The following is a 16,435-nucleotide window of genomic DNA, read 5'->3' on the forward strand; positions in this document are numbered from 1 at the left end:
CACTGGTCAGGCCACAGCTGGAGTACTGTGTCCAGTTCTGTGCGCCCCACTTCAGGGGGGATTGTGGACAACATTGAAAGGGTCCAGAGGAGGGCCACCCGCATGACCCTACAATGAGAGGCTGCAGGACCTGAATCTGTTCAGCCTTCACAAGAGAAGGCTGAGGGGGGACCTGGTGACTGTCTGTAAACTCACTAGGGGGGACCAGAAGGGTTTGGGAGAGACCTTGTTTCCCCTAGCGCCCCCTGGTATAACAAGGAATAATGGCCACAAGTTGTTGGAGGGTAGGTTTAGATTAGACATCTGCAAGAACTGCTTCACAGTTAGGGCGGCTAAGATCTGGAACCAACTTCCAAGGGAAGTGGTGCTGGCTCCTACCCTGGGGGTCTTTAAGAAGAGGCTTGATGCCTACCTGGCTAGAGTCATTTGAGCCCAGTTTTTCTCCTGCACAGGCGGGGGTTGAACTTGAAGATCTACACGGTCCCTTCCGACCTGACTTAGATGATTCTGTGAAGCTGGAGAAAGTGATCTTTTTTTTCCTTTGTTCCCTTCCCCCTGTGCACATTACCCACACTTCCTGTGGCTCATGAAGCCCAACTAAGCCCTTGGATCCCAGGAAGGAACTGTTCAATACTAGCTGAGCAGCTATTGGATGACTAGAGTGCACCTTTGGGCGTTTCTGGGCACAGTGAAGGGCACTCTGAGTAAACCTAGATGCTACTAAACTCTACCTATCCTGGATGGTCATTTTAACTTATGCCATTTCACAGGTCTAGGCAGCAAAGACCCAGAAGCTTGCAAGCTAGTATCAGGCACCCAAGGCTGGGTCCCACAACACATCAACCATCAGGGCATTCTTGGGAGGGGGGCGCCCTGAAAAACTACATCCAGAGTTGCGGGGCTTCAAGATACTGTAAGCCAATCAAAGCCTGGAACAATTTGTATACTGCCTTATTAAAAAGTTCTTCTGATTGACAAATGCTTCAAACATTAAAATGTGTGCTTTAAACCAAAACCAAATGGAGTGATTTGTGAGCCACAGATGGGGTGAATTGGGGGCGATGTATTAGCCAGATTAAGGAAAGGGAGAAAAGCAGGCACACTGAGAGAGACCTTGTCCTGCTAGGCTGTGCTCAGCGTTTCCCATAGTGGGAGGGGCTCTTTGGGTGTTGGATGGTGAGGCAGCATATTTCTGTGTTGTACAGAGGGATTGAAGGGTCTTGAGTTCCACACCATCGTGCTGGCTCTGGACAAAAATCCCAAGATACAATGAGAAGAAAGGAGCTGTTCTTGCTCTCCTGTCCCCAAATCCTCCCCAGAGGATAGGGGTCTTGAGCTGGTGCTCAGGTGAGGATAAGAGGTTCAGGTCCTGGCAGTAGCAAAGGCTGGTGGGTGGGAGCAGAGTAGGTGAGGTGGGGTTGGGAGTATACTCGTGGAGGAAGGTATGGGGCCTGTTCCTGGTGTGGCTGTGAGGGCAAAGGGAAGGTTTGGCCATGGAAAGGGGAATGAGAACATGGGCTGAAGGTGCATCTCTGGGTGGGTGTTCTATGAAATTAGGATGGTCAGGTGTTGGCGCTATTCTTTTAAGCGCTGAACTGGGTTAGGTGTGCAGATTTTTGGGGCTAGGAGGCATAGATTTTTGGATTGGGACCTGACCCTAGTGTGACCCTGTTTGGGGGCTGGGCAAAATAATTTGCTGTGGTGCAGCACTAGTGGGGACTGGGCAGCATAGCTCTGGCCCCATGAATGAAAGGGTTGCCCCAGGACCTTGCTGCTTGGAAGATCCAACAAAGTTAGTGTCACTGAAAAGAGGGTACCTTTCTGTAGTGAGTGTTGAACTGACTTCATACCTCGAAAGGAAGCTTCAGGACCTGCCCACTAATGGCTGGGCAGCAATAAAACATGGATATGTACCTGGCACAGCAAGTTCCTCAGCAGCTGTACAGAGTGCTAGCGACATGCTGAAGTTGCTAGCAGAGAAAGCTGCTCCATGGCCCAGTCTCAGCTTGCAGAAGACCCTGTGCACCACTTATGTGAGGTCTCCCTGCTAACCCTGTGAAATTCTACCACTGACTACAATCAGATGAACCCATGGGCCTTGCTACCTCCTGCCCAAGCCTGGACTCCCCGATGCTGCATGCCATCCACTGTCAGGAAAGCTCCAGGAGCCCTCCTTCTATTGCCAGGACACCATCATGCTGGAGCTGCAGCCCATAAACTAACCATGACATTTAAGCTAGTAGCAGTAAGGGAGAGATGGCCAAGCAGGTTGACTGCCAGATTCTACTTTGTGCTGTAAGAAATGCAAATCTCTCTCTTCCTACTTGTTACCACTGCCCTTCCACTGCTCCGTGCTCTGCTGGTCAAGCAGTGGAGTCAGGAGCAGGGAACAGGACTAGGTTTTTATATGACCACTCTGTGTTGGCTGGTTTGCTAGCTCAGTAAGAGCTAGGGGCTTCTTACTGTCCTCCTGGTTTAGTGATTCATGTGCAGGTGTAGGAGTGGAGGAGAAGGAGGAATAGGCCTGTCTCCACAGGTGGCCTAGAGCAGTGAAAGTAGGAGGGGGTGATGGTTCTTCAATTTTATTGTATTTTACTGTATCCTTTGTGTTAGTTGCCAACTAGGCATTCCCTATGTCAGGAGAGAGGGGCTGCAGAGGATGATGGTGGGTAGGTGGATTTGACCTCTCCCATAAGAGAAATGTCACCCAATGCAGCATGATGGCAGGGACAGTGGGGTGGTACCTATGGGGGGTTCACTTTTCAGAGTCCTTGTTGGAGTAGCTGTTGATTGTAGAAGGGGAATGGGAAGGGAGGAGAGATCTGTACTTATTCCTACCCGCCCCTGGGGAATGGGCCATGCAAACCTCTGTAAAGATGAGAGAGGCTAAGTTGTCCTTATGTGAATTAAGTGACAGTGGTGAGTAAATTCCCAAACTATGCTTTAGTGGCCTGGCTCAGCTTTCCACAGAGTTCTCTATTGTTGCCTCCCAAAAATGCAAAATTAGCACCCATCTGGCCCAAATGAATGGCGTGTGAAGGGGCCCAGTGGGAGAGCTGCAACCAACTTAGGAATTGGCATGAGCACACAGGCATACCTGTGCATCAGTGGGGATCGCTTGTGCTCCTCTCCCCTCATGGCATAGGACGTAGCTGCGCTCCCAAGGTGCCTGCATGACCACCTGTCGGTCTCTCTCTGCCCTTCCCCTCTCAGGTTAACACAGCAACCCACCTCGGAATGGCTTTGAATTCTCCACCTCTCACTAACCCATCACCATGGGCCTGCAGGTTGGCATGTGTGGGTGCATCCTGGCCCTTGGGTGGCTGTGGATGTGTGGTAGGAATCATAGGATCAGTAGTCCAAAAGAGATCTGGAAGATCATTAGGTCTGGTCCCCTGCCATAGGCAGGAGGTTAATAAGCTCAGACTAGCTCAACGAGGTGTTTATCCAGCCCCCTCTTGAACACCTCCATGGATGGAGACTGCATCACCTCTGCTGGGAGTGTATTCCCAGTTCTAGTTACCTTTACAGAGAAGAAGTTCTTCCTTATGTAAGGGGGATGAGAGGACAGGTTGTCTAATGATGCTGTCACAGTGTTGGTGTATTGCTACTCACCAACTGGTCCTATGCTCAGCTGTGCAAACATTCCCTCCAGGTGGCTCCGAGAGGATGAATGCTTGAGGCCAGTGGGGATGGTCGGGGGAGAGGGCGGGTGCTCCAGGATCTGTCAGTGGCTGCCAAGCTGTTATGTCCTGATGGCTGGTGTCTCTTGTTTGGCAGTCCCAAACTGAAAGATAAGTGGTTCTTCTTGGAGAGGTTCCTGAGCCAAGTAAGGAATGGAAGTTCCTTGCAGTCCTGCTAAGCCACATCACTGTCATCAGAAGGCTCTGAGTTCACCCCAGAATTGGTGATGAAGTGGGTCTTAGTGGAGTTACCCTTGGCTAGCATACAAGAGAGCTCTTTCTGATACCTACTGGGCACCTGATATACAGCAAGCATCTCAGGCTGTCCTGTCTGGTGCCTCGAATATCTTCCCCTTGGTGTCACACTGATGTCAGTAGTGGTTACAACCATGAGGTGCTATGTCAGCTGCTATCCATTTGTATACAGCCTGGTTACAATGACTCATATTTAGGGAGCACTGGGAGGGGTCTCCTTATCCAGCTGGAAGGAATGTCTGTGGCTTCTCCCCACCTCCAGTGCTCAAGCCATTTAGCAGATGTGACGGAGGCACGTGCACATGTTCTTGGCACAGGTTGTTGGTGTGGCACCAAGTGGGCTCTTGAGACTGCTCCACTCAAAAAGCTGAGTTTCTGGACGGGTGGTCAGCAAATGGTAGGAATGGCCTACTTTTGAGGCTAGTTGTAAATGTACATGGTTACACACTTCTTTGACCCTGATGCAGTCAAATTCAGAGACAGTCACAGATGCATTGCTTTGGAGTAGCGAGGGGGTATGGAACAGAGTTTCTGTAGGTTGCCAGCATACTGACCAAATCTCTGTCTCACTCTGCTGGAGGATGCAAATGAAGCACTTCAAAGTTGTTCCTATTTACCCAGGGTCATTGTTGAGGTGGATTGAGCTGAATCGAAGCACTTCAGCAGCAGGTGATGCCTGTCTCCTCACTTCTGGAGTACTTTAAAGGCATTTGCAGTGCTACAAATGTTACATCTGTCTGTCCTTGGCTTGGTGGATGGGAAGTAGCAAAGATGATTTACCACAATCTTACAGATTTAAACTGCACTTGCAGAACTGGCTAAAATGTGTATTTTTAATTGAAAATAAATGTCATGGGCACGTGAAACCAGTAATTAGATTTAATGCACACTGACGTTAATGTAGCGTGCTGAAATGCATTGTAACCGTAACTTATTTTTTTAGTATTTAAAAACTAGTACTGTAAACTTTCTCTTTTTCTTCCCCTCCCTCCCCCTTTTTCTTCCCTTCCACCAGGTATCTTATCTTACTTAGCTGACAGACCTCCACCTCAGTACATCCACCCCAACACTATAAATGTTGATAGCAATCCAGCATTATCTGTCTCCAATAATCCTTCAGCCCTAGATCCCTACCAGTCCACTGGAACTGTGGGGCTTGAACCTGGGATTGTCTCCATGGACTCCCGCACAGTGAACACACATGGTGTTCAAAGCCTACATCCTAGTGACAGCCACGAGGTAGCATTGGATACTACAATAACCATGGAGAGCGTTTCAAGGGTAACCAGCCCAATCTCTACTGATGGCATGGCTGAGGAGCTGACAATGGATGATGTAGCTGGGGATCATTCTCAAATCCCAAATGGCTCCAGGAATCATGAAGCATTAACTGTAGACACAGTGGGTAACAACCTGGCTTCAGATGCAGTAGGACATAGTGGTGTCATACCAATGCATGGTAGCACTTTGGAGCTTCCTGTTGTCATGGAGCCTGACCACATTGCCGGACGGGTAAGCGCAATATCAGACAGCACACTAAGTGACTCTATTCATACCGTGGCCATGAGCACCAACTCTGTGAGCGTGGCACTCTCTACCTCACACAACCTAGCTTCCCTGGACTCTGTCTCCTTGCATGAAGTGGGCCTCAGTCTCGAGCCCGTGGCAGTGTCTTCCATAAACCAGGAAGTAGCCATGGGACCAAGCCATGTGGATGTGTCTTCAGACAATCTCGCCTTTGTACCATCATCGCTGCAAATGGAAGACTCCAATTCAAACAAAGAGAATATGGCTACCTTGTTTACCATATGTGAGTGTGTTGGTGTGGTCACTTCTGCTCTGGGGTAACATGTATAGTTCAACTACAGAAAGGTGTGATATGGAGACTGTCTTGCAGCCAGCTGTATAGATTTCTGGTTGGGACAATCTGTTAAAGCCATAGGATTAAATCCACAAAAGTTGGAGTGTCTAAATTGAGGATTAAACTTCCAATACCTAGGCATGATGGGACATCAGTTTAACATCATTCACTACCCAACTTCCTGTGCTGCCTGGAGATTGGATGCTTAATTACTTACAAACTTTTGGGCTTTTGTGGATTTCTTATTTTAAAGAGAACTGTATTTGGTGAACTTCTTTACCAAAAAAGATGTAATTATACCACGTGTGTGTGTGTATACATATTATAAAGTAGATTGGTTTTGTAAAGGTCTTATTAAACCATATGAAAAATACAAATATGGCACTTAACAGAAAATACTGAAAAGAGGAAGGAAAGGAACTGAGAATTCTTCCATTTGAATATACAAATCATGGCCAAACACCAGTGGGTTTTTTTAGTTGTCCTTCCCTACAGTAAAAGTATTAACTTCAATCTGATGGGTTTCATACATGAGGAAAATTTTAATTTTCTTATGAAAATAGGTTGATACCCTTATTGAGAAATGCATGCTGCCCTCTGTTGCCGAGCACACAGACATCTTTTAAAAAATAAATGGCTTGACCAATTTTGTGATGTCTCTTCTGAACTTCTGCGGTGAGTTGGTTACTCTTCCATCCCTGCCAGGATTTGGTCCATCTGATTATTCCCACTCTACACCTTTTTTCCCCAATTGTTGTAGTCTTTATGGTCCATGACATAATATTGTTGTGCTCCCAGCCAGGATCTTTGTCCTTGTACAAAAAAACTTTCCCAAGCAAAACGTACACATTTTCACTTCCAAATACAATAATTTGTGGGCAGGTATATAAAAGCCAGGAGGAAACAACAATTCAGTTAGAGCTTGATTCCCCTTTCCACTTTACCCACCCAACCACCTACATGCACTGGCTGTGAGAGCTATGGGAGAGCAGCATCTCCAGGCAGAAGTGCAGATGTTCAGATGCAGAGTGGGCAGTAGCATTTCTCACCTGTTCTGTTTCAAGATGCGATTGTTCAATTACAAAAAACCATAAACACTGTGATTCTAAAGCAAACGCTCCTTTTTTTTCTTTTTTTTTTGTTTTAATCTTCACTCCTGTCAGATCTATTTAAGTTGTTGCAGGGTCCCTATTACTACTTCTGCTTTAGACCTGAGTGTCATTCTTGCACAATAATCTGTTTTAATACTAACTTATCTGCTCAGCAACCAATGTGTTTAGAATTGTGTAGTAAATAATATGGTAATTCAGATGGGTCCAGCTTTTCATACCAGTACTGCCATTGGGAGCAATTCCCTCTCCCCATTGACTTCACTAGAACCATGACACTGTACACTAGTTGAGGATCTACCCCACTGAATTGTGCCTTCCACTACAGTTAAGCCCAAAGAAATAAATGCGACTGTTTGTGGGGGCACTGCTTACGATTTGGCCCATAGCCCAGTGATGTAACTGGGCACTTGGGTGCCCTGGGCAGGAGCCACATTTGGGGCAGTGCCAGAAAAGCAACCACTGTTCTTTTTGTCTTCCCACCTCAAAGGTCAGCACTTAGGGCTGGTGCTCCCCCTTACACTACTGCCACAGCCTGTTCACTTTAAGATCTCTCTAGATCTGCCATTAGAATTACCTTCTTTTTCTTCAAGATTTCAGCTTCACAGGTGGAGAGATAAGGGATTAAAGAGCCTCGCTGAATGAGGATTGTCAGCTTTGCTTATAATGAAATAGAGGTGGCAGCTTTAGTTCTGATAATCGAGTGCAGTATAAAATAATCTGATCTAGGGCTTCTCTCTAATTTATTCCCATCCAGTTCCAATGCTGCCATTCAATGAGTTAATTTTCAGTAGAATTCCATAACATTTTGATGGAGTAATACATATCAGAATTTACTTTGAGTGTTTTTGGACGCACATTATCATTCGTACAGTTTAAAGTTTTTCTAATAAATTCTTCAATGGGAGTTTCAAGTTTTTCTGTTTGAGTGAAATTATTTGTGCTCCAAGACCTTAAAAGAGAAGTAAATAGCAAGGGGAGAATGAAATGGGAGAGTCATGGAGACTTGGTCTCCCTTGACCAAAAAATAAAATTCTATGCATATAAGCAATTTCTGTGTAAATTCAGCCAATCTAATAAGAAACAAGTTTAAGAGGTGGGGTTTTTTAATAACCAGCAGCAAAGCCAACTCTATTTGTAATCTGAAATGAAATCCATATACATGAGTACTAGTTACAAGGATGCTGCTGTCAGAACTCTGTCCTCTTAATGCTAATGGGGGATACAAAAGAATAGGCTGTCAGTCCCTTTCCTATTGCTGTATTGTCACTGTAAAATACATTTAGAAAAACTTGTTAAGTTAGTTGAGTAGACAGAGGCATCTCAGGACCAGACCTGGGCTGGGTGTGATGGGGCCACTCTTATATAATTCTCCCTTCTTGACTGTAACATCATATTAATCTTACTTAGTTTAAAATCCAGTTAAGTTGATGAGATAACTAGTTAGAAGCTACCTGTGGGGTCATGTTGGGATAGGAGTTTCTTCCTTTCCACCTTGTTACAGAATTCCTAGGTGACGTTCTGTAAAGTGCTTACTTTTAATTGCCTTCATTCATCATCTATAAAGAAGATATCATGCTAGTTTCTTCCTTCCTCATTGTTTTGTCTTATCTAATTAAATTGTAGGATCTTTGGCAGGAAAAGTATCTTAAAATATATTTGTAGAGGGCAGAGTGCAAAGGAACCCTGGTTTCACCTGAGACTTCCTAGTGGTACTGTGATATCTAGGTGATATCTGGAGATTTCTAGGTGGTACATGATATCTCACTGGTCTGTGCTGTCCTTTTCCCCCACCAACAGGGTGCACACTGTGTGACAAGGCGTACCCATCAGACTGCCCAGATCATGGTCCTGTTACCTTTGTTCCTGACACCCCAATAGAGAGCCGAGCAAGGCTTTCCCTCCCAAAACAGCTCGTTCTACGGCAGTCTATCATGGGAGCTGAAGTTGGTAAGCATCCGGTTACTGTGCATCTCTACAAAGCCATACAAAACCAACCAGACTTCTGTGATCTTAGCACAGCCAAGATACTATGGAGAACGATTTTGCACATTAAGGTAGCTCCAAAAATGTTTCTCCAGAAGTCACCAGGATAGCTTAAATTAAACATCTTGTTTTGTGGTCATCTTTTAGATTTTGTTTAAACTGGGATGTAAAGGTGGGGTGAACATGCTTGGCAGTAATGCATGTGTTATGTAGGTAAGACTGTGTGCGTGTTATCATGTGTTAAGATGTTGAGTTGAAGCATGATAGGAGTGAGGAAAGGAGGATAGGAGTGAGGTCTTTGTAGTCATGTTTATATGGCTTCTCTCCTGACCCTGAGGTCTCTGCTGGAAATAAAAAAAAAGCCCCTCCACTCACTGCTACTTGGCTCCATTTGGGACAGCATAGGTGATAGGAGGTGTAGGTGACTTGTGAGAGGCTAAGAGAACACTTGAGGGCCCTTCCATAGGCATTATCAGGCTGCCCTGAACTCTTTCCGTTGCTAGTTGTTGGCTTATAGCGTACCTACCCACAAGCAGCTTATTTTGTCAGCGGTGGACCTGGGATTGGAAGGAGATGTGTGAATATGCCCTTAACTCTTCTTCCTTTGCATACATTACACTGTCCTTTCCAGCTATGTTTACTAGTCTCTTCCAACAATATATTTTCAAAGCCTAGTTTAGACAGATCTTAGAATAGGAGGCGTGTTTATCTTGGGAGTTGTAAGTATACAGTTATAAATAAGGCATATATTAATCCTTTCTAGGCAAAACATATTCTACTTTCAATGCTGAAAGTTTTACACAGCCATAGTAACTGAAATATACATAAAAATAACTTAAGGCTTCTCGTTTGAGGTAGTATTTTTCTGTTTTGAGGGGGGTTGTCAGTGTTTGGAAGAGCAAAGAGCAAGTATTTCTGAAAGACGTTGGCATTAGATGACTCCTTAAATAAAACCAAATCCATAGGCAGTGTAAATCTCCAAAGGTATGCCGAAGTCAGGAAAGCCACGCCAATTTACATCAGATGATAATATGACATTTTATCTCTTGATATGGGCAATGTTGCTAGTCATCACCCTGCTTGAACTCTTCTTTTGTGGACAGAACCATATTCAAGTCTCCATTTAATCAAATTCAGATAGAGCAGTTAAGTAACTTTCCCAGCATCTGGCTGTTGGAACTTGATAAGCCTAAAGTGAGTAACAGTTAAGTTACGTAAGACATTCATTGAAGACTGTTGTAGGATGTTGGGAAACAATCGAAAGATATAGAGGAAGTGAAGTTGATCTACCATTTGCTAGCTAGGTTTGCAGGTTTGGTTATCTTCTGGAAGCAGAACTGTTCAAGACCCATTTTTCCCACCTGTTCTGCATCTAGGTTGTGACCATTCCATTTAAAATGGACTTCATTACTATAAATCTTGCCTTTGTTATCTGGAGAGTGCAACACATTAAAACAAGGGGCTTAAAGTTATATGGAAACTTCAGTTAGAAGAGAATGTGATTGCTAGTTCGCTTAGAGATGCATCCTGTCAGGAGCAGATTACTCCTGTTCTATGTGAGCTGCACTAATTTTCACTTTATTCTTGAAAGCTATTCAGTATATTGGTTTGGACCTATAAATGTAAGTGTTTAATAATAAATAATATGCATGCAGGAATTCCTCTGCCCATGACAGAAATACAGCTGCCTCTGGGGAGAAATACAGAAGCTGCTTAACAATGCCCAGCAACAATTCTGGAAATTCCTGGGGATTAGGTAGGCAAAATGTAGTTACTGAAATTAGAATGATTAGAATTCTGCTTCTGCAGAAAGCGTTTTGGAAATTTTAATGGATAGAAGTAGGCAGGACCTTAGTCCTACAGCTTACCTGAAAGTAAGTGACTTGCATTTGAAAGCCAAAACAAGTACTATAATTGCAACAAAGTAGTTGTTGCAGTTAGGCTTCTACTAGTGTCCTGTGAGGATGGCCATTCTTGTTCCTGCAGTAATTGTGTTTGATTTGTGGAAGAGAGGCTTTTATAGTCTAATGCTCAGATGTAACCCTCGGAGCATTATTTGTCAAACACCACACCTTTCTGCTGTACTTTTATTGGTTGTTTGCGTAACTGTTCATACAGATTTTGATTTTTTTGCTGACAGGTGTGTGGACTCGAGAAACCATTCCCGTGAGGACTTGCTTTGGACCACTGATTGGGCAGCAAAGTCATTCTATGGAAGTAGCAGATTGGACAGATAAGGCAACCAATCATATATGGAAGGTTAGTATATGTTTCCCCAAGTCCTGTGCTATTGTCAAAGTTGCTAGTGTGGTAGTTTTATCCAGGACATGGATTCAATCTTCTTCCTCCTCCACCCAAAAATGAGGACTATATTGACTATTTTTTTTAAATCTACTATACAGTAGGTCCTATGCCAGGCCACAGATGCCAGCTGATATTACGTGAGGTATATACTACCAGTTGGGCCTGACATGTAACAGAACATGCTTCAGTCAACAGCTAGGCTAGATAACGTATGGCCTTGTGGCTTCCAACATTCTTGTGGTTTTGAACACTGCGTTGTCATTTGAACTGCCACGGAAGTAGTGGTTTGTTTACACCACAGTTGGTCAGAGTCCCTATAGAAGTGATAAACAGGGATCCTGGTTTTCTCAGTTTAAAAATCCCATATTCTCTGATTAAAAAAACCCTCCAAATTTCTCTGATTAAAACCCCACAAATCTGCATTTTTCTGTGATCAAAATGAAGTGCCACTATATATGTAGGTATCAGTTGAACACAGTGTTTTATTGATCTATTTACACATTTAAAGCAATTTGGAAGCCTACCAGTGCCTTAGATGGCAGCCATCCATCCTTCTGGATCATGGTGTATGCATGAGAGGTCACCCTGAACTTTGACACACATATCTAGGCAGTGGTATGGAGGAGTGGAGGTTGCCCAGACCTTTCATCCCCCACTTTAGGCCACTGAGGCAGAATCCAAAGGCTAGACCAAGTCCAGACGTTTGGCGCCTCAGTGGCTGTAGTTGTATAAGCATGTGGGTATCAAACCCATGTCTCCTGTGTGGTAGACAATGATTTTACCACTGAACCACAGGGGGCTTCATAGTGTCTCAGTTATTATAATAAAATAAATCCTAAATACATATATATTTTGGTGTTTGATTTTGGTTTTTTTTATCATGGAAAATCATAGCTCCCATGCACCTTCACTTACCAGGGCACAAGTCCAGCTGCAGCTGTCCTCCCCCCTGCTTTGTGGTTCTGAACAGCCACGATATGCCGGTGCCCTACCCATGCCCTCACTCCTGATTTGCAGCCCCCTGCCTACCCAGCCCTGCTGGTGCCCGTGCCTCCCAGCCTGCAACTCACTGTACCTACTGGTGCCCTTCACTCCCAACTTACAGCCCCTAACTTCTGACCTGCAGCTCCCTGCCCTGCCAGAGGGGAGGTGGGGGGCCCAGCTGCCAGGGCTGTGGAACCCAGCAGCTGCTGTAGGTGGAGTATGGAGCCCAGTTCCCCCACTTTCCCCCCCTGTAGGTGGCATGGCAGGAGTGGAGCTGACCAGAGCCTGTGGGGGGCAGGGGAAGATGCGGGCTACAGGACTCGGGACTCCTTCCCTTGCTGCCCTCCCCATGGGAGCCTCCGTGGCCCAGCAGTCAGGACCTGGCATGGGAGGGTGGAGTGGGGTGGGGAGGCTCACTGCCACTACTGCTGCCCTGCACGAGCTGCGTTGCCATGGTGAGGTGGCCACTGCCCACCCAGCAGCAGCAGGGGGTGGAGGGCACAACTCCACACTGCCACCCCCGCTGCTCCTGGCATGGTAGGGGAACCTCACCATGGTGGCATGGCTGGCTTAGGGCTCCCAGTAGTGGTAAGAGCAGCAACAACACCAAGCCTCCCCACCCCATTGCCTTCCTGTGCCAGGTCCCCTCTGCTGGGCCATGAAGAACCCCTGGGAGGAGGCAGCAGTGCATGGAGCCTCAAGCCTCACAATGAGCATCCTGCATCCTGCTGCATCCCATGCACAAATCTGGGGGGCATGTGTCCCTCCCCCCTTCTCCCCTGACACGTTGCCTCTGGTGCCTGACCCCTCCCCAGGCGTGCATGCAGTGGTGGGGAGCCAGCCCGCAAGACAAGCTGCCTGTGTCTCTGTGCTGCTCCCCAAGTTGGGCCCTGCCGTCGTGTATTCCAGCCCTAGGCAGTTGGGCAGCACTCCCAACCACCAATCCAGCTCCACTCCCTCACTGTGGCTGCCTCAGTCTATCCCACACACATCGTCTCTGCTCCCCCCAACCCCCACACATCACCTATACCCCCTCCCCGCTACCCATAGCCTTACCTGCAAGAATCTGATGGAGCTGCTGTCCACTGCTGCCTGGCTGTATTGTTGGTCACATGCGTGTGCACGCATGGGCGACTGGTGCCTTCTGAGTCAGGTGGGGCACATGCCCCCCTAGCGGCCAGTCAGCAACTGTCGGGGGCCCCACAGCCAATCATGCTGACCTGGAAGGGCAAGTGGGCCACCCAGAAGTCCCAGTGGTGCTCCCAGAAGTGCCAGCAGTGCTTCTGGTGCCCCCACTCCCCAGCTAGCACTCGCAGGCGGGACACCGGCACGCCTGCCTGCTCCCCCTGCCCATCACCTAAGCAGGCAATGCACCAGCCCTCTCAGGGTGCACGTGCACCCCCATGCACCTCCTACGCATCGCCACGGGTGCACATACACATGGCACCCCCTGCATCCTGTTTCCCCAAGCAGTCTCTTGCAGGCTGGAACTCTACAAGCCTGCAGAGGGAAACCCACGTTTTCCTGCCTTTTTCTCCTTTAAAGGAGAAAAACCATGTTTTTTGGCCACAAATGGAAAAAACTGGATCCTTGGTGATAAGGTAATTACTGCCATCATGCAAGGGGCACCAGAACCACTCCCCACACCAGGAATTTTTTCGAGGGCAGGAATAGCCAGGCAGGCACAACCCCTATCCTAGTAGTAGATCTGGGAGGCAGGTGGGGCAAGCAGAATGGCACTCCCACCCCCCAGGGAGTCTTTGCCATGACAGGCCCAGCCCTGCATCCAGTAGCTTACTTGAATGGGGAGGGGAAGTGAGCAGAGCACCAGGTGTGAGCAGTCCCGACCACAGAAATGTTGCAGCTGACATGTAGCAAGTCTGGCTTGCAGCACAAGTCCATGTTGCTTGATGAAAATGAATTGTGTTCGTTCGTGTCTGTCACTGAGGTTTCCTCACTGTGAGTTACCATTTTTCAAAAAGTATTTAAATATAAACTAGTTAATATCTGAGCTGAATGGTGCAGATCAGTGTTTCTCAATCTGTGGGTTGTGACCTGAAAGTGGGTTGCAAGAATATTTGAAAGGGTCTTGAGCAAGTCTCAGAAAAATGCAGGAAAGCATAGGTTTCCCCTTGCAGGCTGGCAGCCTTCCAGGCTGCAAGGAGCTGCTTGGGATGTTTGGAGGCAACAGGCATACGTGTGTCGGCGCGTGCATATGCACGTGGCCAGCATGTGGTCAGGCAGGGTGGTGGGAGCAGCCCCAGCAGCTGGATGCAGGTAAGTCTATGGGGAACGGAGGTTGGAGGTCCAGGACTTGGGGACTGTCTGTCTGCAGGAGAGCTGTGTGTGTGGGTCAGGGGCGTGTGGAGGAGATGGGTTTGTGAGGGGGGGGCAGGTGCCTTCCAGTGCTGGGGAAAGACAGCCAGGTGCTGAGGCTGCAGCAGGGCAGTGGGGGGTAGGTGGGGAAAGGTGCCTGCCCCTCCAGCACGGCAAGGGGGTGGGGCAGGGGGTCCTTTGGGGGCATCAGGAAGCTTTGTGGCCAGGCCAGCAGCACCCAGTGCCTGTATGCATAGGGCTGGGGCATCCAGGAGACGGTACTCGGGGGGCAGGAGAGTCTATGACCAAGCTACCTGGTGCAGCATGGCAGCTTCAGCCCAGGGTAGGGGGGTGTGCCACAGGCCACCCCTCCTCCTCCCTCTAGCCAATACTGGGGCCGGACATGCTCTGCTGCTGCCCACATGAGCCGAAGCTGCTGCAGCCACCACTCTGGCCTGAGCAATGAGGGCAGCTGGGGGCCCTCTCTGGCAAGGCTTGGGAGGTGGGGGGGGGAAGGGGGTTGGCAGTTAGGGGTACCAGCATGGCCCAGGGACTGTGGGTCGGGAGTGATGGACACAGGCAGGGCCAGGGGGCTGTGGGGCAGGACTGGCCATTGATCTTTACAAATAGGTCCTGGTACAAAAAAGGCTGAGAACCACTGGTGTAGATGTTTGGAAAGAGATAAGCTTGGACTGTAAGAACAGCAGCTGAAAGTATTTCTGTCAGAAGCTGAAAGGCGATGCATGAGTGGGAAAGCGATTCAATAAATTAAAAGCTTTCGGAAGAGGGATTGGGGTGTCAGTTGTGTTGGTCCTCAGGTTGTAGTAGGGGGTCAGAATTTTTGTGCTAAGCAGAGTTAAGGGAATTGGTCAAAGAAGTCACATAATAGGTGTGTGGAAGGAGATCTCTTGCTAGGAAAGCTCCCTGTTCAGTCTAGGTAAGCATTTCCTCTCTAAAGAAAAGCATTGGTCTTTGACCAAAATCACTTGCATTGTTTATCTCGATGCTACGTGTTTTGTCTTTTCTGTCAGATGTACCACAATGGCGTCCTGGAGTTCTGTGTCATTACAACTGATGAAAATGAATGTAACTGGATGATGTTTGTACGTAAAGCCAGGTAAGAGCCATCTTTACCCCAGCTGAGTTGAATTGAAACCTGTGGTACTGTCCATGTGAGACTGATGTCTTTCTGCCTGTAGACTGAGGGGAAATTGTGAGGAGTGAATGTGTAGGCCACTGCAGGGGCTACCCTACTGACTTCTTGAAGAATGGCACTACATGAACATTTGAGAAATTTCTAGGCAGCTGGACCTGTAACTGGGAAAAAGAAATGCTAAGGCAATGGGGTTGGGAAGAGATTTGAAGGTAGAAACGGTACAAGCTAAGTGGCAATGGACCACTCCAAAACATTTACTTGAATCTAGTGGGGCAAGCAAAATATGGCCGAAGGACCGGATCCAGCCTGCCAGGCAATTTCATCCGGCCCATGGGCAGCCACCAATTAATTGTACCCCACCCAGCCTGCATGCTTTGCTCCCACCCAGAAAGCACACAGAGCCAGGCAGACCTGCATCTATCGTGCAGGGTTCCCTGCGGCGCACATGCAGTTCCCAGCATGCACGTGCCACCAGGGGAAGCCCTGAATGATGGAACCAGCTGCCTTCCCTGCCCCATGCAGCTGCCAGGACTCTGCCAGAAGTGGTGGGGAGCCCTGTTGTCTGCTTCCGTGGTGGCAGCCAGCTCCATCATGTGGGGCTTTCCCCCTGCGGCTTGTGTAGGGTACATTTGCCCTGAGGGACCCTGCTTACTGCTGCAGCTAGTGGCAGGAGCTGTGCACTGTTGTAGGGGGAGGGTCCCCGCAGCCCCCGATCCTCCCTCACACCCCACAAACCCACACCCTGCACCACAACCCCACACATATACATACACCCCACAAC

General features: G+C 47.8%; 1 protein-coding gene across 1 annotated transcript in view; it reads left to right on the plus strand.

Moving 5' to 3' along the window:
- PRDM4 (PR/SET domain 4) overlaps positions 1-16,435 on the plus strand; it is a 49,858-nt gene that overhangs the window by 21,358 nt on the left and 12,065 nt on the right. The window contains exons 4-7 of the mRNA XM_019515326.1: positions 4,954-5,748; positions 8,709-8,858; positions 11,035-11,153; positions 15,530-15,615. Of these exons, the coding sequence (XP_019370871.1) occupies positions 4,954-5,748; positions 8,709-8,858; positions 11,035-11,153; positions 15,530-15,615 (1,150 nt within the window). The remainder of the gene's footprint in view (positions 1-4,953; positions 5,749-8,708; positions 8,859-11,034; positions 11,154-15,529; positions 15,616-16,435) is intronic.

The sequence above is a fragment of the Gavialis gangeticus genome, unplaced genomic scaffold, assembly GCF_001723915.1.
Source record: "Gavialis gangeticus isolate Ggan-Ray unplaced genomic scaffold, GavGan_comp1, whole genome shotgun sequence".
Lineage (NCBI taxonomy): Eukaryota > Metazoa > Chordata > Crocodylia > Gavialidae > Gavialis > Gavialis gangeticus.